Here is a 22984-nt window from a genome sequence, read left to right as displayed (position 1 = left end):
ATTAAATGAAACCCTACTGTAGGCTGAGATTTATAGTTAAGTTGCTAAGTCCTTGACTAGTACAGACAAACTCTGCATTCAGTCACCAGAGCTGCACAATCCAGGTGTGATGACACATGCCTGTGAACCTAGCACTAGGGAGGTAGAAGATCAAAATTCCAGGGTCATCCTAAACTACGTAGTGAGTTCTAAGCCGACCAGGGCTACATGAAATCCTGTCTCAAAAAAAAAAAAAAAAATCCATTGTGTATGTATACTACCTTTTCTTCATTCTGTGCAGAATAGAAAAATAACAAGCCTACACTCTATATAAAATTACTAAAGATCCCAGATAGCCAAAGCAACCCTGAGGAAAAAGAACAAAGCCAGGGGAATCACCATACCAGATTCCAAGTTATTCTCCAGAACCACTATAGTAAAAAAAAGGCAAGTAGACCCCTGGAATGGGACAGAGGACATTAAGTAAAGCCACTGTTAGGATGTTTCAAAACATGAAGTTTCCTTTGTTACTTGTGTTTAAATTGTGTGTTTGCTGGGTAGACAGGTAAATATTTTTAGAGCTGAAAAGCCCTTCCTGGCTCTACAGTCAGGAGTACTTTCCTTATCTTGAAGGGTGAAAAGCCCTTTGAGCTAAAGGTTCAGGAAAGCAGCACTCCTTTTGCCCCCGTAATGAGAACTTTTCCAATCCTCTTGGAGAGATAAATGAAATTTGAATATCTAGATAAAGACAATCTCGGGAGACAAAGATCTCCCTGGGTTACCAGGTGAGTTTCAGGTGAACCAGGAAGTGCAGGGGGTGGTGCTCTAATTCTCCCACAGGGCAAGTCTTCACCCAGAGAGACTCAGCTACTTCAGTACTTAGCTGTGCTCCTGGGGGTAGGCCTTAAGCCTTCAAAAGTCGTGTTTTCATAGGTTTCCCATAGTTTTACAACTCCTGCTGTAATAAAATATCTTTTCTGCATTTTGAGAAGAGAGAGGTCCTACTTGTTAGGCTAGCCCCAGCAATATCCACTGCGTGGTTAGCTTGGGAGGGCACAGACAGAGACACCATGCCTTCTGTGGGTTATCCATCAACAGATTCATGGAAACTCTGTTTATCAGAAAAAAGCAGAAGCCAAGAGGCAGTGCTAGGAGACCAAGAGGATCAACATAGTTCAGAACTAGACATGAGAGGTGGCAATTCAGACAGACAGTAATGAAGGTGTTTCTCAAAATTCAAGAGGAGAGAGCAAGCAGAGTCTCAGCAGACAAGGAAGACTGCGTGAGGCAGTGAGGATGCAAAGTGATTCTCTGTGCGTGACCCACAACTCCATCCTAGTGAGTTGTTTCCCATTGAACCCTTGGAAACGAGGCATTTGTTTATTTGCTGTATAAATAGAATTAATAGTAAATACAGATGACTTTCAGGAATATCATTTTGGTTGCTGACTAATAGACTGAGGGAAATCATTGTGGTTTTGGAATTATCCAGATAGAGTGGGAGCGTTTGAATAAGGAAACTGGTAGTAAAGATGAGGAGCTAGATGTTTAAGAGTCATTGAAAACCAGAAAATGGCAAACCTTGAAAAGTATTTTATTATGAAAAGAAACAAGGGAAAATGAACTGAGGAGCTGACAGGTCTCTATGTTATCAACAAAGAAAAAAAATGTTTCTAAAGATGTTAAGTTAGTCAGCCAACAACATCCAGGTGAGTCTGTACAACAGACAAGAATTATGGGTCCATGCTGACGAGACATTCCAGAGACATCAGTGTCAAAAATTGTCCCCACTGACAAAGCTCTGCTGGTTTGAACGAAGAGAACCTGCAGACTTCCCCAAACGTGTGTGGTGCTGAAGGAAGAGGACAGTGACAGGTGGCCACAGACAGGCTGGGGTGGGGCGGGAAGCCAGGAACAAAGGCAACTTCCAGGAGAGCCCTGGGAGCTTTACTGGGACAGGGAGGTTCCAATAAAGTTTAATTACACAGTTTCTCACCAGGGAGAAGGAGCAGGACCAGCAAATGGCTAATTCTCATCTTGTATGTGGTTCTTACTGTTGAATAGACAAAATAAGCAACATTAGAAGATGGCTGTCTCCTAACAGACACCCTCCCACACACGTGTACACACACGCCTGGAATTCTGCTCTGAAAGACATAGCTGCTGTTTGCTGTGCTCTCTCCTTCCTGTCCAGGATTTCTGTAACCACCAGTGCGGCCTGCTGCTCAGGGGAACTTTAGGAACAGTCGGAAAGTGAGGGGCATCTGCGCGTGAAGTGTGCTGGTGCACTGCTTAGACGCTCCTGCGGCTGCAGCAGGTCTCACTTTGAGTATTTTAACGTTGTTTCAAAATAATGTGGCCTTTTGAGAACCATTGATATGTCACTATACAATGTTTTGATTGTACATTTTGTAATGCCATGTTAAAGATTGAATCTAGAGTCTCACATATGCTAAGTTACTCTACACTGAGTTGTATCCCTAGCCCTGTTTACTTTTTTGTAAAAGTTTTGAGCCAAAAAAGATGGCTCAGCAGGTATATATGCCTGCCACAAAACCTCATGACCCACGCTTAATTCGCGGGACTCACTGCGGAAGATAATTGGTTGTCACTAGGTTCTCTGCTTGCATGTGCACACACACACACACACACACACACACACACACACACACACACACACCCCACAATATATTTTTAAAAATACCTTCAGGGTGTTTGTCTATTTTTCTGACCTTAGATCAGATTTCATAATAAAAGTCAGTAGATTTGAGTTTGATTATCAGCACACCCTCCTCTCACCTCTGAAGGCACCAATCACAGACACCATGTGTTTATGCATGCAGTCAGACAAAACACACGTAAAATCAAGCAAATAAATCTGCTAAAAAAAATTTTCAAGTCCAGGATAAGACTTATTTAACACGAAAACTTCCAGTAAACCAGTAAGTGCATTCATTCAGGAGAGGGAATGCAGAGTTTTGTGCCGGTGCTCTGCCTAACTGTTCCTGTAGAAGTACATGGCTGGAAGCAGAGTGATGGACATGATTCTGACTAGGCTGTCTCTCGGTATGTTGAGCAGTGAGTGGCTGAAGATTGACTTAAGAATTAACATTGACAAAAGCATGAAAGCTTAGAGAAATAACAAATACCATGTTCAGGCCTGGCTGGCTGGCTGTTGTGTGAGATGCTGTCTCACTGTGCTCACTGGTCTGCAGCTCATGGGTTCATATGATCCTCCTACCTCTACCTCCTGAGGAGCCCGGCCTAGGCAGGTCTACAGTGCCTGATGCGTCCTGTTCTTAAGCACCTCCCGGCTCTTCACTCTACACCAGCCTTAGGTTTCCATTCAGCTTAGGTGAGATACATTGAAGAATCACATAATGGCTTTGGGTTTGTGTCTTCTTGCAGTTGCTGGGTGAGCTGATCCTGGACCGCCACAACTTCACCATTATGACCAAATATATTAGCAAGCCAGAGAACCTGAAACTCATGATGAACCTGCTTCGGGACAAAAGTCCAAACATCCAGTTCGAAGCCTTCCATGTCTTTAAGGTAAAGGGCTGATGCCTCGATATGGTTTTTCTCTAACTTTGAAATGGCAGGCAAGGCCTCTGCTTTTTGCTTTCCTTTCCTTGAGAGAAGATTATACAATCTCTTTGTTTTGCAAACTTATTCTTCTACTCATCTATTACAGAAAACCACACTTTGAGTGTTAGCCACAGCTGGGAAAGTTTGCCTCTGACCTTTACGTATAAATTTATAAATTTAGAGAAATCTCACATTTGCATCAAGCCGACCTAACTTCAGAGAGCCTGCAACCCAGTACCTTGCAGTAAGATAGAGTCATTTTCAAATTAAAAATCCATTGAAAAATGAACCAAACTTGACCTGCCTGGTAAAGGCCACTTTAGCACTCCCTGGAGGCCAAGGGGATGGGAAGCGCAGTGAGGCAAAGCCTCATCCAGGCTCTGCCACCACACTTTAGCACTTCAGTTCTTCCTCTTCTCTTCATGAAGGCTTCGTGCGGCTGAAGAGGCAGCTCGGTGGGTAAGAGTACTTGCTGTTCTCGCAGGGCACCCAGTCAGATTCCAGCACCCATGTGTGGTGGCTCACCAGAGTCGGCTCCAGGGATCTGATGCCTCTGTCTCCACAGCTGCTGCAGTCATGTGCACACCCCATACCCAGGCACACATACTCACACATACTAAAGACATAGCTAGAGCGGAAGCTAGAATGGAAATGCTGGCTTCTGCTTCCCACTGTCTCCTCTTGGAACCCAAATGAAGTCCTGAGGATGCAGCCAGCGCCCGGCTCACTTGTCGCTGCTTTTTAAATGGGGTCTTTCTTCTACATTCTTCTCTGCTGTCTGAGTAACAGTTATTTCTGTGTTATTCCCAGAAACTTCAGATAATATGTGAATGTATAGGGTAAAAGCTCATTGTCATCCCATACTCAAAACTACTGTGGATATATCTTTGGGATTATCCCCTGGTTTTATTCATATTACACTAACAATTTAAATCCTAGTTTTTGTCACATTGTACTGTTTTATGTGTAATTTCAGAACAGTAGTCTTATAGGCATCCTACTTCATCATTGGGCATTTTTATTCTAGTATGAATGGCCCTGAGCTTTGGACAACTAATTCCATTTCTTACTGTGATGTATGTTGCAGTTCCTGCTATGCATCTCACTTTGGCCAGCTCTTGGTTGTTCTCTTATAATTGATGTCTAGAATAAGAGCTCAGTAAACTCCAGGAATGTTTGGTCTTAAAATGTATATTCACGGACAGAATTCCTTGTCTACTAGTGGATAACATAGGAGTTTATAAGGCAACAGTTGCTTTGACAAGTTAGAAACTCAGTCTTTCTGTTACCAGATATTTATTACCCATAAAGGCACTAGGATATTTAAAATATTAACTGTACAAGTTTCGTTCATTCCACTTGAAATCCGAACAGAATTTTTTTTCTGCAACTTGATAAGCTGATTCAAAAGTGTGCTTGGTAAAGAAGACATAGGTCACCTGTAGCCATTTTGAAGAGCTGGGTAGAGATGTCTACTGTACTGGATTTAAGCCTGAGATCTGGCCACATCCAGACACAGTGAATAAAGTCAGCATCTAATTTTTTTTTTAAGTTTGAAATTTGTCTCTGTCTGGATTCATGCTTTGTAGTTACAGTCTTAGAGCCTGTGATAGAGACAGACACAAGTACAGGAGAGTGATCACCTCAGGAGAGAGAGTGGTATGAAGGGGAGGTGTCATGGCTGTACTCAGGGTCAAAGCAAGCCAGGCTGCTGGCCTTGTGCAGCTTGCGCATCTGTGATGACATGTGGCATAGTATTCCCCACATTCTTCTTTGTGTTAGAACTGTCACATAAAAAGTAAGTCCACAGAATCAAACAGAAAGTGTGAGTGTAGTTCCAGGAAACAATAAGCCTCAGAGACTGGCAGACCTACCTGCCTCAGACCCTCCTGAGGAGTGGCAGTTCAGAAAACTGTGCACCATGCCACTCTGTGCCCAAAAATGTGTACCCTGTCATATGAAGTGAAATCTAGTGTCATCTAATCTTGTTCAGAAGCATATGATTATAAAAAGATTTAGTTCATGGCAAGCTAGAAATAGCCTGCTTCCATCCTCAGACTATCCGAATTTAGTTCCCCTAATCATTGGACAGAGTAGGAACATTTAAAAATAGCTAACCACTTGTTTACTTGTGTGTGTGTAGATTGGGCCTACCCTGCACCTTGGCACTTGATTGTTTATTTCCCAAAAATAATATTTTGCCATTTAGAAAAGCAAGAGTCCTAAACTTTTTTATTTCTGTATGAATAGTTATTCACCCCTCAAAGCAGCCTCTGTAAAGATGGAAAACCCATGGGACACACTCCTGGAAATGCCTTTCAGGCTAGTAATGCCACCTCCGTCACCTACCTGAATCCAGGACTCCTGTGAGACTCCATTTCAGGCAGTCAGTGGCCCTGGAAAGTACAGCGGCCACATGGGAAATCCTGGGTGAAAGTCAGAGCAATTGTGTGAAACCTCCAGGATGTATCAGAGCACCTAGGCGAGGGCAGTGCTGGCATTCACCCTCTGTGTTAGCTCTTTCCCCAGCAGGACGCCATGCCCCTCACCCTCCTGAAAGTTAGACAGTTGGAGAACCCTAGTTTGTGACTAAGGAAGCCATTTCTGTGGGAGAGTCAAGGACAAATTAGCATGCACTCTACCAGTGAACCTCACCTCCTACTTGTGGGCTTTAGTGTGACGTCAGGTATTTAGGGAAACCACTGTGTGATATTGGTGGTAACTTAAGGAGCTTGATAATATTAATGAGTAATTACTGTGCGCGTGAGTGCCGAATGGATACATGCAGGAACTGCATCTCCTTCTCAAAACTCAGTCATTTGACCGTGAGATGTGAGGAACTAGTGCGTTCCACAGCAGGGATAAGCCAAGAGAACACTGCTGAGTTACATGATGCCGTCAGTATGAAATGTCTGCAGGAGGTTGATGGTGGGAAGCACAGTAAGTGGGACTGCTGATGAGTGTAGGGCTTCTTTGGGGTGACAGAACTGTCTTAGAGTTGACTATGATGACACAATTTTGTAAGCATACTAGAAATCATTAGACTATGAATATATATCAGCCAGCCAGGTAGACTAATATGTGAATCATATCTCAGTGTGACTGGCTCTAAAACTTTAAAACTTGAATGGTATACAAGAGACATCCAAGGACAATATGAAGAATCCTTTAAAAAAAAAAAAAAAACTTGAGAAGAGAGATCAGAGGTATTTCTGGTCCTTTGCTTTGATCTGCTATTTCCTTTTGAAACTGTTTTACAGTTTTGAGGAATGTTTTGAGCATACCTGTCCCTCTTCTTGCTCTTGCCTATGAGTAAGAGCAAACAGTTTAAACCACAGCTTGATATGCCTGCATGCGACACAGCACGGGCAACACCACCCTGTAGCCAGCTGGGCTCCTGAACTCCAAGGCTTACCTGGAGAGCACAGCAAGCAGTCTTCCCCTCAGACCTGCAGTGATGAGAGGAGATAGCATGTATAACTAGATAGCCAGTACCCAGAGTCTGCCCTAACTGAGGCTCAAGTGGAGACCAGCTCTTAACATACAAAGAATCTGTGTGAAGGTCTATGATGGCCTGTAGTGTTAGCTCCTCCAGAAGCTGGCCAGGAGGGTTGCTGGTTTCAGGGTAGTCCTGAAAAGCAAGAGGACTGAGCTATAACACAGTGGTAGAGTGCTTAGCTGTAATAATGTGTGAGGCCCTAGGTGACTCAGCCCCTGGTACCAGACAGAGACAGAGACCGAGACAGACCAGGGTTTAAGATGGAAGGCTCCATGAGCATTATTTGTAGTCATTATGTCTGAGTGGGGGAGTTTAGAAACTGATTTGATTTCCTATTTATTGTGGTGCTGGAATGAAGCCCAAGGCCTCACAAGTGCCCCGCCCTCACAAGAGCTAAATGTAAGTGCTTTTTCACCATTTCCCAGCTTTCTCACCTATATCACATGTCAAAAAAGTCAGAGCAGTGTTGCAAGTGTCTCTGGGAACCTCAACTTCCAGCCTGCTTGCTGGCCTCTACCACCCTCACTATCTGCATTGGTGTTCAAAGAGCCTCGTCAGCCATGGCATGGCAGCTCCCCTGTAGAACTTGGCCAGTCATTCTTGAACAGAAGCAAACTGATGTCTCTGAGACTGCCAGTTGGTGGTCGTGGGGTGTGTAGGTGTGGTGTGAGTGTAAGAATAGTTACTTTATTTACATATCTATGAAATGGACTTGTACATGGGCAACTCCATGTCACACGGGCAAAGTATTCTAGCAGACAACAACGCTGGAACAAGCACTGAGTGCCTCACCAGTTCAAATCCTTGCTGCTAAAAAGAATTTGAATAAAGTCGGTTAAGATATATGCAAGATTTAATTTTCATTTATAAAAAGCATTCAGATTTAAAACGGAAAACAAAACATTTTGTTTCCTGAATTAAAAATATTTGAATGTAGCTACTGACTTTTTCTCTGTGCTTGAAACTCCATATATTTCTGAGACCTGTTATGTAAACTGAGGGATACAAGCATTAAGACAGCAGTTCAAAAAGCCATGGGCTATTTTCATGCATTTACCTCTGTTTAGAGATACTTTGAAAGTAGCATGTTCTGAACACATCAGTCAGCAGTGAGCGTCCACCATGAAGCCTCCTCTCAGCTAGCCAGTAAGTCCTCAGGCAGTCAGAGTCAGTACGAACGTCTAATGATCAACTGCCTCCTGAAGAGAGGGCTCAGAGCCATGCACAAAAAAAAACTAAGGGAAAACCTTAAAGCTTGCAAACAACCTCAACATTTTTGCTGGGTTTTAGTACAGGGTGTGGGCTTTGGAGTCCATCCAGCACGCCTGCCTGAGAACTCTCCTAGGCGTCTGAAAGGAGCATGGTTTGCCTAATGTACCTAGTCTTTTTTTTATTTTTATGGAGTTCTGAGTTATTTATGTACTTACCACGAAATGCCAGGCAATTTGTAATTAGAACTTTAGCAGCACTCTTATAAACAAACACCAACCAGAAAAGGCCTGAGCGTGGCGATTCCTACCATACTCACAGGCACTCTGTGAGCAGCAGGTGTTTGTGTAACAGTGTAAACAAATCTAGAACACCATTTTTGTAAGTAAAAAGTTTAGTTTATTCTAACAAAAGCCTTGTCTGTAAAACTTCACATGCTGACTATTTTAACAACAGAGCTCCCTGTTGAGTATTGTCACCCAGGAGTTATGTCAACACATCACTGCACCCCAGAAGGAAACCCTCTGCCCTAAGCCATTTCTCTCCATTCCCTTCCCATGGGCACCTCACAGGCACCGTCTGCTTTTCACTCTGGGGATCTGCCTGTTTGTATGAACGCAGTCAAATCCTTGGTGTAGCCGGGTCAGCACACTGCTCCTTGTAATGGCCGCGGCCGACTCAGAATGATGATGGACGTCCACTCCTCAGTTAGTGGGTACATGGGCTGTTAGCACTTGAGGCTGGCACTGCTCCTGCTGTGGACACCGGAACACAGCTGTGGTGTTTTTGAACAAACCTTTTCCCTATGTTGGGGCAGGATTCTTTTGTCACTCACTGCTTTGCCTACCAAGGAGATGCCAGTCTTTTCCATAGCACACTTATTTTTTGTTTTACATTTTGTGATCTGCATTGCCCTAAAGGGTGTGTATGTGTGTGTGGGTGTGGGTGTGGGTGTGGGTGTGTGTGGTCACTTTCGTTCTTTTTAAGAAAGTGCTACTCAAATCCTTTGCATCCTAGGTGGATTGGGCTTGTTATAGGAGGTCTTTGTATAGTCTAGATCTGAAGTCAGTCAGACCCATGATTTACAGATAATGTCTCCCACCCTCCTAACACTGTCTTATAGAGAAGCATTAACAATTAGTGAAGCACATCTCACTGCTTCTGTTCCTGGCCCTTTAGGCAAGGTTATGAATTATCCTTTGTACTTTTCTCCAGATGTCTTTGTAGCTCTTCTATTTTGGCCTTTGGTTCATTTTTAATGTTTTTTGTAGAGGGTGTAAAGTGAGGACCCAGCTTTGTGGCAGTTGTCTCATGGATACTTTTTATTTAGGAATTGAATCTTGTCAAATTGTAAAATTATTGAAATGACCACATGGCTTTCCTGCGTTCACTCGCTGTGACATTAGCTTCCTAGGGCTATAGCAGAGTACCATAGAGGGCTAAAAAGAACAAAAGTGTATTCTCTCCCAATGCAGCACACCAGAAGGCCAAGGATAAGGTGTCAGTAGAGTTCGTTCTTTCAGTCCTGTCTCTTAGCTTTTGGTGATTGCTCACCAGCAGTCTTTCCTTGTAGACACATTACTCCATTACCTGACTGCATGTGGCACTCCTCTCTGAATGCCTGCACACCTCCATATGTGAGGCTCCATGTTACCTGCCTTAGACGGGGGCCTTCTAACCTAATACGACTTCATCTTAGCCTGTTGTGTCTGTAAAGTTCATGCTTCCGTAGAAAATGACACCCTTGGGTGCTCAGGGTTAGGATGTAAGTACATCTCTGTGGAAAATACAGTACAGCGGGCATTTTGCTGATTTTCTTATGTGGAATTAAGTCCCAGCTGGTCATTGTATATAACCCTGTTATTATGTAGTGAGGCTAACTTTGCTAATGTTTTCTTAAGGAGTTGGCCTTTCATTCATAAGGGATAGCATGCTTTGAGAGCTCTCTCATTGTTTAATCTGGCTTTGGTGTCAAGGTATTGCTGGCCTCAGAATGGGCTAGGAACAATTCTTCTTTGAAGAAATTGAAAAACACTAGTGTTCATTTTTCTTTAACCTAAGGTAGAAATTTACCAGCAAAAGTCACCTGGCCTGGGCTTCTCTTTATTGTGGGTTTTGTTTACTGATTTGAGGAATTTGACCATTTTTCTTAGTTGTATGTGGTGGTTAATATTGACTGTCCGCTTGACAAGACCTAAATAATTGAAGAGACGAGGTTTTGACATGTCAGTGAGGGACTGCCTGGATTAGGTTATAGCTGAGGTGGGAAGGCCCATCCTGAATATAAGCAAGTGTCTTTCCATGGGCTGGAGTCAGAGCCCCGTGAAAAGGAGACGGAGCTGAGAGCCAGCCTTGCTTCCCCGCACTGCTGTGGGTGCAGCTGCCTCTGCAGTGTGGAGATGGAGAACTAGTACATTGTTGGATCGCAGCCCTACTCAGCTGTTAGCAGTGCTCCACTTTAAGGTTAGCTTTTCATAATCCAAGTCTGACAGTCTAGCCAGAGCTCATCAAGGTACTTCCTCTCAGGAGCTAGTTTCTGGCTGTAGTTATTCTCCATGGAAACTCCTCTGTCTCTGCTCCTTCTGTTCATTGTGTTGACTTGCTGCTATCCCTAGTTCCTTAATGTGTGAGGGTAGCTTCTGATTGGAGCTCTTTTCTCTGAACGTGAGTTACAGCCTCAGTTTGTCTGCCTGAATGCTGTTTCTTGTATTTCCTTTGTACTCCTCTAAGGCTCTTTACTAATCACCCTGTGCTTTCCTTGTTCCAGTGGCTGTGAAGGAGCTTGAGGTACAGTGTAGCTGGGAGGCCGAGACTCTTATCACCTTACGATTATAGGCCTGCTGGGTGGGAGTCTAGGGACCCTCTTTCTGGCCTCTGTGGGCCCCTGGCCTTCTGAGGGTGGAGTTGCTGTGGGTAGCAGTGCTAAAGACTGTTCCTCTGTGGCCTTCTCAGGGAGGCTGTGCTGATTAGGCCCTGCTGAGGGATCAGACTCCCCACGGAAGACTGGCTATGGAGAAAACAGACACAGCAAGGATTAGCATATCATATTCCTGTCATTTGTTTGTGAATCATTCAGAAATGATGGCTCAGACGTTCACCTCTGTTCCAGGTGTTTGTGGCCAGCCCCCATAAAACGCAGCCTATTGTGGAGATCCTGTTAAAGAATCAACCCAAACTCATTGAGTTTCTGAGCAGCTTCCAGAAAGAAAGGACAGATGATGAGCAGTTCGCTGATGAGAAGAACTACCTGATTAAACAGATTCGAGACTTGAAGAAAGCGGCCCCATGAAGACGGTCCTGCCCTGACAGCCATTTGTCTCCCTGTCCCTTGTGTACAGTGTTGTTTCAAAGTCTCTGTTCTTGGGAAGGCTTTGAAAACCCTGACCTTCTCAACTGATTGTTCAAAGTCGATGAAATACAAACATTTGAGTGGAAAAAATCAATCTAGAATAATACATTCATTTTAATCAAGTCTGTGATTGCTTATGGAATCAACCATTATATTAAATATTGATAAAGACGGTGTAAGTCCAGAACTGGACCCTAGGTCACCCAGGACATCAAATCAAGGAACACATGTGTTTCTTGAAACAGACAATGGGGAGGGGACTCATCTGGTTTTTCAGACACTGAAGAGCTGGGAGACAGGGCAGCATTGTCTGCTCTGTGTGCACTTTCCTTCCCTGCCTGCTGCCTGCTAGGTAGGAAGTGGCTTCTGACTCATGTAAGGGGGACAGGTGTCATCTCCCAGCTCAATTCCTCCCCACTGTACCCCATGTCTGACCTGTGGCCCACGCCCATTCCCACTTTTGAGGGCGAATCTGGGAGCAGCTGAGGGCCAAGTGAGATCAGTAGAGGTTGCAGGGACCAAGAACACCTGTGGACTGTGACGCTCACAGGAGAGTTGCAGACAGGAGGCCACAATCACTGTTCTGTCAGCACCGCTGAGGGTCAGGGAGTGTGAGGCTCTTTCACTAGTCGCTGTCATGGAAAGAACACTTCCTGGTGACTGTTTTGAGAGGTGGAATCACAGGAGATACAAACCATGGCTATAGAGGATCATAAGAGACTTATATCAGCAAAGTCATGCATAAAGAATGCCTCAACCAACCAAAGAAAGGTTCTCTTGTCCAGTTTGTTCTGTAATAACTGTCATTCTGTAACCGTCTATCAGTGTCTTCAGTGAGAAGCTTAAAAGTCTAAATGAACTCTCTTTCATACTAGAATAATTACGGTGTTCATTTGTGTCCCCTTAACAGGGACAGAGAGGAAAGTTATTTTTTTTAAAGGTCACGGTTTGTTTTCAGACCTAAGACCTCTAAAATGGACTTTAAAGATAATTCCGCAGGCACTGAAGCAACCACTGCCTGCCGGCAGCTCTTCATGCCTGGATCCCCAGGGCACCTGGCTGCTGTCTTCCTTGTCTTTGGGCACACATGTCTCCACCCAGAGACAGGGAGAGAAGTGTGTTCTCAGGTATAAATGCCTTTCGTGGGCTTCCCACCGGAGAATTGCCTGGCAGGGCACCTTGCTTCTTGGCTGGTTCAAGTGTTTTGCTTCCATGCACCCCCTGGTGTCCTGCATTCTTCAGTCATGGAAGTCAGATTATTTTTATTTTTCCTGATAGCATTGAACCCCTTAGAATTTGACCTTTCTTGATTTGCTTATTTGATTAAAAGAGATGAAAAAAACTTTAAATGTGTTTCCATAGCATCACGGAACACAGGCAAGGCCATGTTTTAATTGTTTCAGTTCTTTCCCAGCCTCTCTTTACCCTGGCTGTGGACCTGCTGGACAGAAAGCTATAGGATCTGAGGTGCAGCACATGAGGTGGCTGGGTGTTGACATGAGTTTATAAGTTACTCACTTAGAGGGGACACTGAAGCTCGCCATCACAGTGTGTTTACACAGAAATCACTAGAAATACTGTGAGACTTGGGAAAGGTCATATTTAATACGAAGCACAGTTTAAAGACCAAATAAAAAGTACCACATACTCTTGGTCTCATTCCTCTTCCTTTACTTGTGCAGTTGAGTTCTTGTCCTGAAACAGGAAAGGCCCCAGGCCAGGAGGCCCCCAAGGCCATAGTGAGACTCTGATGCCACCATCCTGGGCACTGCAGTAGGAGGCCTGTCTGCATCCCAGGACCAAGCACCAGCCAGCAGTCACTATGTCCCCCTGTTGCCTCATCAGTTAGGATCCATTCTGGCGGGACACACCAGATTGACACCCAGAGTGACCTAAGGCCCAGTCTGTCTTCCATTCTGTGCATCGTCAGGGCTGTGACCTGAGAAAGGCCATGGTGTTGGGAGTTATGTGGTGTTCTACTGAGACCTGGGAGGCTCCCAGTGGCAGGGTCCTGGAATGTGGCCAGTGGGGAGATCACTGAGATCACAATGTTCTTGGATGAGGACAAGGCTCTTGGCTAGAGCCAGGCATCTGCCCAGAGTTAGGGCCGTTCTTAGAGAAAGGCTGGGAGGCAGCATACACCCCTTGTAAATGTTTTTGACTCCCTGCCTCAGACATTTCTCATCCTGTAGTGCCTCTGGGGAAAGAGACGTGAGCATCTCCAAGTCTCCATCACTAGCTGTGCTGCTGGCTGCCGTGACCCTTTCACATCAGATACAACCGCCAAGTCCACAGCAGCACCTGCAAAGCACGCGAGACCTAGAACCATTAGAGCATGGAGGGAACAGGCATCACACCCACCACAGCTGTTTCCTTTAGTTTATAGTCACCATGTCCAAGAACGGGTTTCCTTGTGACGTCCTCATGCATGTGTTGTCACACACTGATTGTATTCATGACCCTCACCTTCCACCCCCACTCCACCCTGTTGTGGGTCTCCTTCCTTCTCCCTAATGCTCTCCACCCTGAGCTGTTTCAGTATGAAGGATGGTTCACTTATAGAATACATTAGTTTATATAGTATTAGAGGCAGTTAGCATTTTATGTTTCATTTCTGGTGTGGAAAACTGCCATCTTCTCACTGACATTCCTTCAGGAAGATTTTGGATATTGAAATGAGAGTTTTCACCACTGGACAAAGGTCTGAAGCATTCGAGACCTTGGAAGTCTAGATTTGGTCTGACTGAGTCTACTGAAGATGAATACGAACAGGAGTGTGCTTCGGTTTTGAAGTATGGAGAATGTGTTGTAGCTGGCACAAATAAAGCGTAGCAGAGTTATGCCTGCCTGTGCTGGGCCATGCAGACACAGCCTCACCTCCCATGGCAGGGAGCAACATTTAGCCTCAGAAAGGGGCCTGCTCCTGATCAAGCAACTGGCAATAAAGCAGGAATGCCAAAGTCAGGATCTTGGAAGACAGGCTGTCCCCGGAAGGCCATGCTCCAACCTACCTTCCAGGCAGGCCCTTTATCCCTACATGGCCCAAGAAAAGAGACGAACCCAGATCTGGATGTACTGAGACAACTCAGCTGCTCACAGCCATGCATCTGGGCCTCTCTCAGACCAGCACACATGCAACACTGTCATGCTAGTTGGGTCAGTCACAGCTCATCATGGGTTTGGTAACCCCATCACTGCACAAAATGGGCTAATGTTTTGAGAAGTGGCATCCACAGGCCATGTCTGCACCTACAGCTTTGACTAACCAGAGGCTGAAAGGAAGCAGGAAGATCACTTGAGCTCGTGAACTCCAGGGCAGCCTTGGCAGCATTTTAAGACTGATCTCGGGAAGAGAGTGTCAGGACAGGTAGTAGTACAGTCACCTAACGAGCATGAACCCGTGGGTTCAACCACTACATAAACCAGGCATCGTGGCTATGCCTGCAGCTTTCGCACTCAGAAGGTGGAGGCAAACAGATTAAAAAGCCATTCTCAACTACACAGCAAGCTCAAGACCAGTCAAACAAAACCAGGCAAAAAAAAAAAAAAAAAAAAAAAATAGTATCATGCCAGGGTAGCTGAGCACAGACCAGGGTCTCACTGTGTCCCTGGCTTGCCCTCTTGACCCAGGACTCGGAGGAAGGGCAAAGACCTAACTGCAGACTGTTGCCTCTGTGAGGAAAGAAAGCCTCTGCCCTTTGTCCAGGCACAGTGTGACATTCACATGGCCGTGCCCTGCCCTGCCTGGATGAATGAGACTCTGTATTGCCTGGGATGTGGGAGGAAAGGAAAGGGCACACCCAGAGCTGGCTGGCCTGCCTCGAGCTGCTTCAGCTGTGACCTTCACCTTGACTGGAGCACAGAAACTTTACTCAGCTGTCAGGTGGTTGAGCACATCTGAGTCCAGGTGGAACTGCGGCCAGCAGCCAGGCAGTGTACACTGTGAGAGAGCCAGGGCAAGGAAAGTGGATGGCACCCCTGAAATCTCCATATGGGAAAGGCTCCAACTCTGGCCAGATGTCCCTTTTCTAGCAAGGCCCTGAGAAAGGGTCTCCTCTCTGGGGGCCTACCAACCTCAGAAGGAAAGTTGGCCAGTTTGCCATAAAATGGGATATCCTTGGGGTCCAGCTTGGAGAGATGCTGGGTAGTGAGGCTTCATCTGCCGTCTAGACAGTGGGGGATGTGGGAACAAAGGCAGAGAACTACAGCTCAGAGAAACCTGAGTCCAGCTGGAGTCTCCACTTGTCCCTTCCCGGGCGGCTCAACAACCTAGGCATGCTCCTGGGTCAGGCCGTTTTCATCTCTGTAGGGTTAGGAGACTGTAGAGAGGGGAAGGGACACCCTTGTCACCCAAGCACATTTGCTTCTCTGTCCTGAATTGGGTGGGTAAGTGGCTTAGGCTTAGTTGGTGCCACTCCTAGCGGAGCACAAAGAGAGGTCAGTCACCTTTTGTCCTGAGGGGGTCTGTTTAGCTCTGGGGTCCTGTCCACACCACTGTGCTCAAAAGGTAGCCTTAACCTGAAGGGTTACTTCAGGCTGGTGCTGGACACCTCCCTCCTGCTCAGGTTGCTTAGAAGAAACTGCCCACATAGAAGAAGGAAGGTCTGCCTTGGAAGAAACAGAAAAGGATGGACGAGTTCATGAGACAGTTGGCACCACCGCTGCCCCCCCACGTGTTTTGCATGTTTTCCATGGCCTTGCTCCCCTGAGTCTTCAAGTCCAATTCTTTAGCTGGTAACTGGATCTGTCCTTGCAGAAACTGAATCTGCAGGTAACCACTTTCATGTGCCCTCTCATGACCTCAGCTTATCCGGGCTGGGAGAGACATCACCCACAATCCACCCTACCTGCCTGGACTGCAGGCTCTGCCTTCAGCCTCTTCCTGCTTGTTACTGAGTTTAGCATCGGGAACATCTGCTCTGCTAGCCTGCTGTCTCGCCCCCTAAAAGCTCAGTGTTTCCCTGTTTGCCTTTGCCAGGTTCTCTGCCCCCTCCTAAGTCTTCTGCAACCTATGAAGGATTACACTCTGACTCACCTTAAAGCAATGTGTTCATTCAGCTCAGGAGCACCAAATCATAGTGATAAAGGGGACCTGAACAGAACAGGACCTTTTCAAGTGGCAGGGGTTGAAAACACTTGAAAACAATTTATAAATACATATCACATGCGTGCATACATACATGTACAGATGCACGCATACATAGAGACACACCTGGGAACTCTGTGGATCAGGTTTCCCACTCTGGCCAACTCCAGAGACTCAAGCCCCATCATGAGGGACCTTTCCACAGCCCAAATACATGGTTACACTCCTAGGTAAGATGTCTCATATGGTGAGAAGTATGTTGTTAACCTCCCATAACCATTACACAGTGGCACATGATCCTGCTGAAGCTCTGACAGCCTTGCCTACAATCACACTTACCCCTGTCACATACAGAAAGAATGTTGGGGCAAGGAGCACGGGGTAGTGGAGTTGAGGCAAGCTGGCTCCTTGTCTTTTCCAATTGCTGGGATGTAATGGTCCCAGCAACTTAAGGAGAAAGGGGATGTTGTTGTTATGGGGGGAGGGGTTGTTTTGAGTCTGACAGTAAAGGGAAAAGTCACGGTTAAAGGGTGTAGTTGGTCATGGTGGGGAAGACACATGGTATCCAGAGGCAGGAAGCCTAGAGATAGGCCAGCTGCCACTCAACTCATTTCCTCCAGGAGCCACAGCCCAGGGAGCTGAATGCAAATCAAAACCATCAAAGGGCAATTGATTGACCAATAGGCAAATCAGGGAATTAAATGTATGAGTTGTGTTTTGAGGCCAGCTTTGACTGCATAGTGAGTTCCAAGGTAACATCAAACACCCCCCCACACACACACACACAGAGTCACATACAAACACACACAGTCACATACAAACACACTCACTAAACACAGGACGATACTGGAGAAACTTCATACTAACTGGACTGGCTAGAATCAAATGGTTAGGTAACAAGCATTAGTGAAGGTGCAGAGAAGTTGAAAGTCACGCTTTGGGTGAGGATGTGAAATCATGGTAACCAGCCTAGCGGTTCCCCATATGGTGAAGCACAACACTGGTCATATAGCCTGGCAATTTCTCTCCAGAGGTACACTCGAGAGAAATGAAGACATGCCCACACAGGAACTCACATGAGGAAATGTTTACAGAGGCATCCTGATGAGAGGCTGAAGTCTCCACAGAGGGCAGTGTATTGGTAAGTAGACAAAATCTGCTGTAGCCATACAAACTCTCCAGCCACTGAAGTAAATAATGCACTGACCCGTTCCACACCACGTGAGTCTGTGCTAAGTGAAAGAAGCCAGACACAAAAGATCACCATTCACCCATCTGCTGCTGCTGAAACAGAATTTATGAGCTCCAGTCATGCAAGAGGAGCAGAAGTGCATCAGCTTGTGGGTCTAGAGGCTGGGATGTCCATCACTGAGCCACCAGCAACTGGTAGGGACCCTCACTGCATCAACACAGGGTAACAGAGGTCAAACAACAGCATCAAGGCCATGCATGAAGCAGAGCCCGTGACCTAAGCTTTACGCCTTTTTTTTGAAATAGATTTGTATTATACATTATGATTATGATTTCCTCTCCCAGCTCCTCCCTACCTTCCCATCCTCCAAAATCTACATCCTTTCTTCTCTGCCTCTCTCCCTCCCTCCCTCCTTCCTTCCCTCCCTCTCTCTCCCTCCCTCCCTCCTTCCTTCCCTCCCTCTCTCTCCCTCTCTCTCATTAGAAAATAAACAGGCAGCTAAGAAAAAAAGAAAAGAAAAGAAAGAAAGGAAGAAAGAAAGAAACAAAGAAACAAAGAAAGAAAGAGGAAAAACAAGCCCTACTAGGACAAACATGTGCTCCTGTGGTTGAATTTCAACACACCTTTTGAAGAACCATTCAAGTCACAGCTACACACTAAATGACACTGTGCACATAGAAAGTCCAACACAGAGAAGTCTAGACAGAAAGACTTGAGGGTGGAGTGTGAGATGGACATGTGGGGAGACAGCTAAAGGTGGGGCTTTCTCATTGAGGTGACAGAAATTTTTGAACTAATTATGGAGGTGCTTGCACATACCTGCAAACTAACACACTAGAATCATTGAAGTATCAGCTAAAATGGGCAAACCACCTAGTGTGCGAAGTAGTAATAAAACTGTTCAAAATGTTACCATAGACTCACTGTGCTTTGTCTGCAGAACAGGGGACTGGCACCTGGGCTAGCACAGGCTAGACAAGCTCTACCGATGAGCTGCGTCCACAGCCTTGTGACCTGTGTTATCTCTTGGGTGCTTTCTGTGTTATTTAATGCTATCCATCATGAATCTTCATGCTACATATTATCCCATGCACTGTGCCAGACAACCCCAGCCAAGTGTGGTGTACCTCTGGATCAACTGAGCATGTGAAAGTGTTGGTGCCCACCCATGATCCTCTCCTGTGAGCAAGCCCAGAATGGGAATGGTTGCTCATCCTTCTGAGTTTGCTATTCTCCCATGGCATCCCAGCAGCACTAGGGGAAGTACTTTGTTCCTACGTTGTTTTCTTGCTTCACCCTCGAGGTGAGTCTGCTTTTCTTCTTGGCTCCTCTTTAGAAGGTCTTCTTGTGTGAGACGTGGTCTAGACACATCTACGCCTTGTTTTAGAGCTCTCTCCTGACTGACTCTTGGGCTGCACATTTTAATGCTTGGCCATAATCCCAAACCCATGCCTCCAGGTGACTGTGTCAGTCAACTTTCCCTTGCTGTCACAAAATGCCTGAGGAAAACAACAGAAAGGAGGAAAAGGTTATTGTCTGGCCCCATGCGTCTAGGTGTGTGGTGATGATTGAAAGGAAACAGTTTCTCTCACGGTAGCCATGAAGTAGAGAGAGATTGTGTGTGGTAAAGACAATGTCTTTCCCAGGCAGACTTCAGTGACCTTCTTCCTTCAACAGGCACCTTCTCCTACAGCTTCCACCAGCCTCTGCTATGACCCCATCCATGATGGACCATTGATGAGATCAGCACCCCACGATCTAGTCACTTTCCAGAAGTCCCACCTAACACTGCTGGCCTGCAACCAGAGCTTTTGAGAGACATTTCCTGTCCAAACCTCAAAACCTCCCAACTTCTGATACCTACATTGCCACTCTGTCCCCAGGACACACAGCCCTGTTTCAAAACCCCGTTTGCCTTGGTTGCACTGGGCATTAGTGTCTCATCAGCATTTAGCTCAATGCAGCCCACATTAAAACCCTTCCTTTCTGCAGATTGCCCTGCTTCTGTCCCACAACAACTGTTAAGTACGTACGTACGTGGGCTGTTATCCCTTCCCAGCTGGAGGAGCCACTCAGCCCACCCTTGTGCCCTCCTACCTCCTCAGACCCTCTTTCCAGGCCTTCGGGTCTTTGATGTTACCAGAAGCAGCAAGTCAGTCACACTCTGCAGTGGTTCAGGCCCTATGTACATCACACACACACACACACACACACACACACACACATACACACACACAGCTACAGCCTTTCTTTTCTGACAGTCTTATGTATCCCAAGCTGGCCTCAGATGCTCAGGACAATCATAAACTTCCGACCCTCCCTTCTGGCCACCTACTGAGAAGGCAATGCTGACGATTGAACCTGAGGCCTCATGGGTACTCTACCAACTGAGCCACATCCACCTCAGAGGCAGCCTCCTGTCACAGCTGTCTTCTCTAACCTCCCACAGGCCTCACCCTCCATCTCAGAAACAGCACACCTCAAGTTCTGCCCTCACTAGTCTTCCTCGGTTGACTTTAGAATGGGTACGTCCCATAAAGTCATCCCCAGGTTCCCAAGGACTCGAGGCCTCCGAGCTCATGATGCACCGGCCTGTGGAAGGGTGGCAGGCTCTCATGGGTCTGGGGTTTGGGCAGAACTGTGCCTTGTCTTTCTTCTCCTCAATTCAGAATCCTGGCGTAACCATGCACAAATCAGTTTTTCTTCCAAAAAGCCTCTCCTTCAATTTCTGGAACATGCTGCCCCCTGCTGGCTGAAGTAAACAATGTTCTTTATTGGAGTCCTGCAGGACTCTGGGTTAACAGGATCTATGGCTAGGCTGAAACTAACTCACTGATCAAATGAATGCCTGTCAGGAGTCGCCGGGCCTACTCAACAGTAACAAAATTGACAAGGAGCTTATCAAGCTGCAAGATTGAGTTAAATGTAATCATGGGCCAAAACATAGTCACATCCTTAAGACAAAATTCCTAAGCAGGGGACGTAGCTTAGTACTTGCTGGCATGCGGGAGGCCCCGAGTTCCTCCACAGCACTATAAAAGCTAAAGAAAAAAATAGGGTTGAAAACGCTAAGCTCGCAAGTTTCTACTTCTTCTGGATTACTCTAACAAGGGCTCCCGGGGTGGCCTGATGCTTACCAGGCTATGTCACCGTACACCTGGGCTCTTGCAGTATCTCTGTCTAGACCCGGTCACTCCTGTACATGGTATCTTTCTAGTCAGTGGCCAGATCCTTCTGAAGGAACTACAAAGAAACAAGAGTTTGAGTGGGGGTGAGAGGGAGTAGGAAAGTAGGGGTAGGGTAGAGTCAGGCTGGACCATGGCTGGAACAAGAACTTGGTGGCAGCGGTCTCCAGAGGCGAGTAAGAGGATTAGGTGTCCAGTGGTAAAGGCTGTGGGGACCCAGGAGGGCTTGGCCATTAGGAGTGGGAAACATTTCCCAAACTACTGATTCGTGAATGAGGTGCGGATGCTGAGGACGCCAGCTGTGCTTCCAGTAAGGAAGGGGTAGGAATATGGCGGGCTTCCCTTGTTGGACGTTGAGGAAGTGTCACAAAACAAGTTCCCCAAAGCACAACAACTTCACACCCAGGACAACTTTCTAGGCCAGTACCCATATATTTGCATAGATTTGAATGCTTAACCATCGGGGAGTGACCCTATTTGAGAAAGACTAAGTGTGGCGTTGTCGGAGAAACTGGAGGTTGGCTTTGAGGTTTCAAAACTCCATGCTAGGTCCTGCCACTGTCTCTGGCTGGCTGTCTCTGTCTCTGTCTTTGTCTCTCTGTCTTTCTGTCTTGGTCTCCATCTGTCTGACTCTTTGTCTCTCTCTCTCCTCTCCCATGTGGATCAGGATATGGCTCTCAGCTCCTTCGCCAGCACCATACCCGCCTGCTGCCAGGCTCCCTGCCATGATGAGAATGGACTAAGCCTCTGAAACTGAGGGGCAGCCCCAAAGAAGTGTCTTCTTCATGACTCGCCCGTGTTATGGTGTCTCTTAGTGGGACAATGTAAGGCAAGTGTAAAAACAGGAAAGGTGAAACTTGGGACCATCGATGTTTCTCACGTAGGAAACCTGAGAAGAAAGGTGACATCAGAGGGAGGCTGGGCAAAAATCATAACTTCCGGGAAGATTGGGAATTTGGGGCAGTAGGTTCAGGTATTGTCCTGTCAACGGTTACCAAATAGTGATTAAGTCAGTTTTCCCAAGGTTCCATCTCCTTGTCTAAGTTGGAACTTACCCTGACTTTGCCTGGTGAAATTAAAGCCCCGGTGTGGCAAGTCCTTTACAGTCACTGCAGACCTCTGCATACTGACACAGTGAGCCTTCGGAACGAGAGGGAGGCTGTCATGGGCTGCTGGCACACAACGGCTAGCTTCAAATACTGATGGGAAATCATGTGGTAGAGAATGAGACAAAGAGATCTGTGTCGCTGTTGAAAGGCCAATGAACAGAGGAGGGAACAACTGGGGTGAGGCTATTCCACAAAGATAAGTTTGGTACAGACATCCGTCCCAATGTTGTTTTAAAAGAGTGTGAGTTCTTCCTCAGCAGGGCCTCGGAACTCAGCCTGAGTGACTGGTCACACCTACAGAAGACCCCAAAAGGTGGCTGCACAGATGGGTTGGGGGGATCTGTTGAGGTTTGGTCTGTTGCTGTGTATTGTAATGCTAAATTCTGTATCCCGAAGTCTACTTACCCCAAGACCATGAATTCTCACATATGCAGCTTTTATTGTAAATACCTTGCCCCATGATTTAAAACTATTGGTCGACTAAAGATGCCACCAGCCTATACCTGGGCAGAGGAAAGGTAGGCAGGATTTCAGTTCCTGAGCTCTGGGTCTGAGGAGAGACCACAAAGAGAGAGAGGGAGGAAGAAGGTGCCATGGGGTAGGTAGACTGTGAGCACACGGCCTTAAGGGTCGGCCCATTGGAGAAGGAGCAGCCCGAGAAGAACACGGCAAGTGATATCTCAGGGTTATTGACAGGGAAGTAGACACAATAGCATAGAGGGTTGATATCTGCCCAGCTCTAATGCTTTAAGGCTTATTATATAAATATCAAGGTTTTACATCTTTTA

General features: G+C 46.3%; 1 protein-coding gene across 4 annotated transcripts in view; it reads left to right on the top strand.

Annotated features, from left to right (window-relative positions):
• The window catches only part of Cab39l (calcium binding protein 39 like), a 101339-nt gene extending 88068 nt beyond the window's left edge, over positions 1–13271 (top strand). For all 4 annotated transcript variants that reach the window (XM_032917215.1, XM_032917216.1, XM_032917218.1 and 1 more), the window contains 2 exons: positions 3388–3531; positions 11385–13271. In XM_032917215.1, coding sequence (XP_032773106.1) covers positions 3388–3531; positions 11385–11564 — 324 coding nt within the window. In that variant the 3' untranslated portion in view covers positions 11565–13271. The remainder of the gene's footprint in view (positions 1–3387; positions 3532–11384) is intronic.
• Positions 13272–22984: the final 9713 nt, after the last annotated feature.

This window comes from Rattus rattus, chromosome 12, assembly GCF_011064425.1.
Source record: "Rattus rattus isolate New Zealand chromosome 12, Rrattus_CSIRO_v1, whole genome shotgun sequence".
NCBI lineage: Eukaryota > Metazoa > Chordata > Mammalia > Rodentia > Muridae > Rattus > Rattus rattus.
Note: the sequence above shows the minus strand (reverse complement) of the source record. Positions and strands in the feature narration are given on the sequence as shown.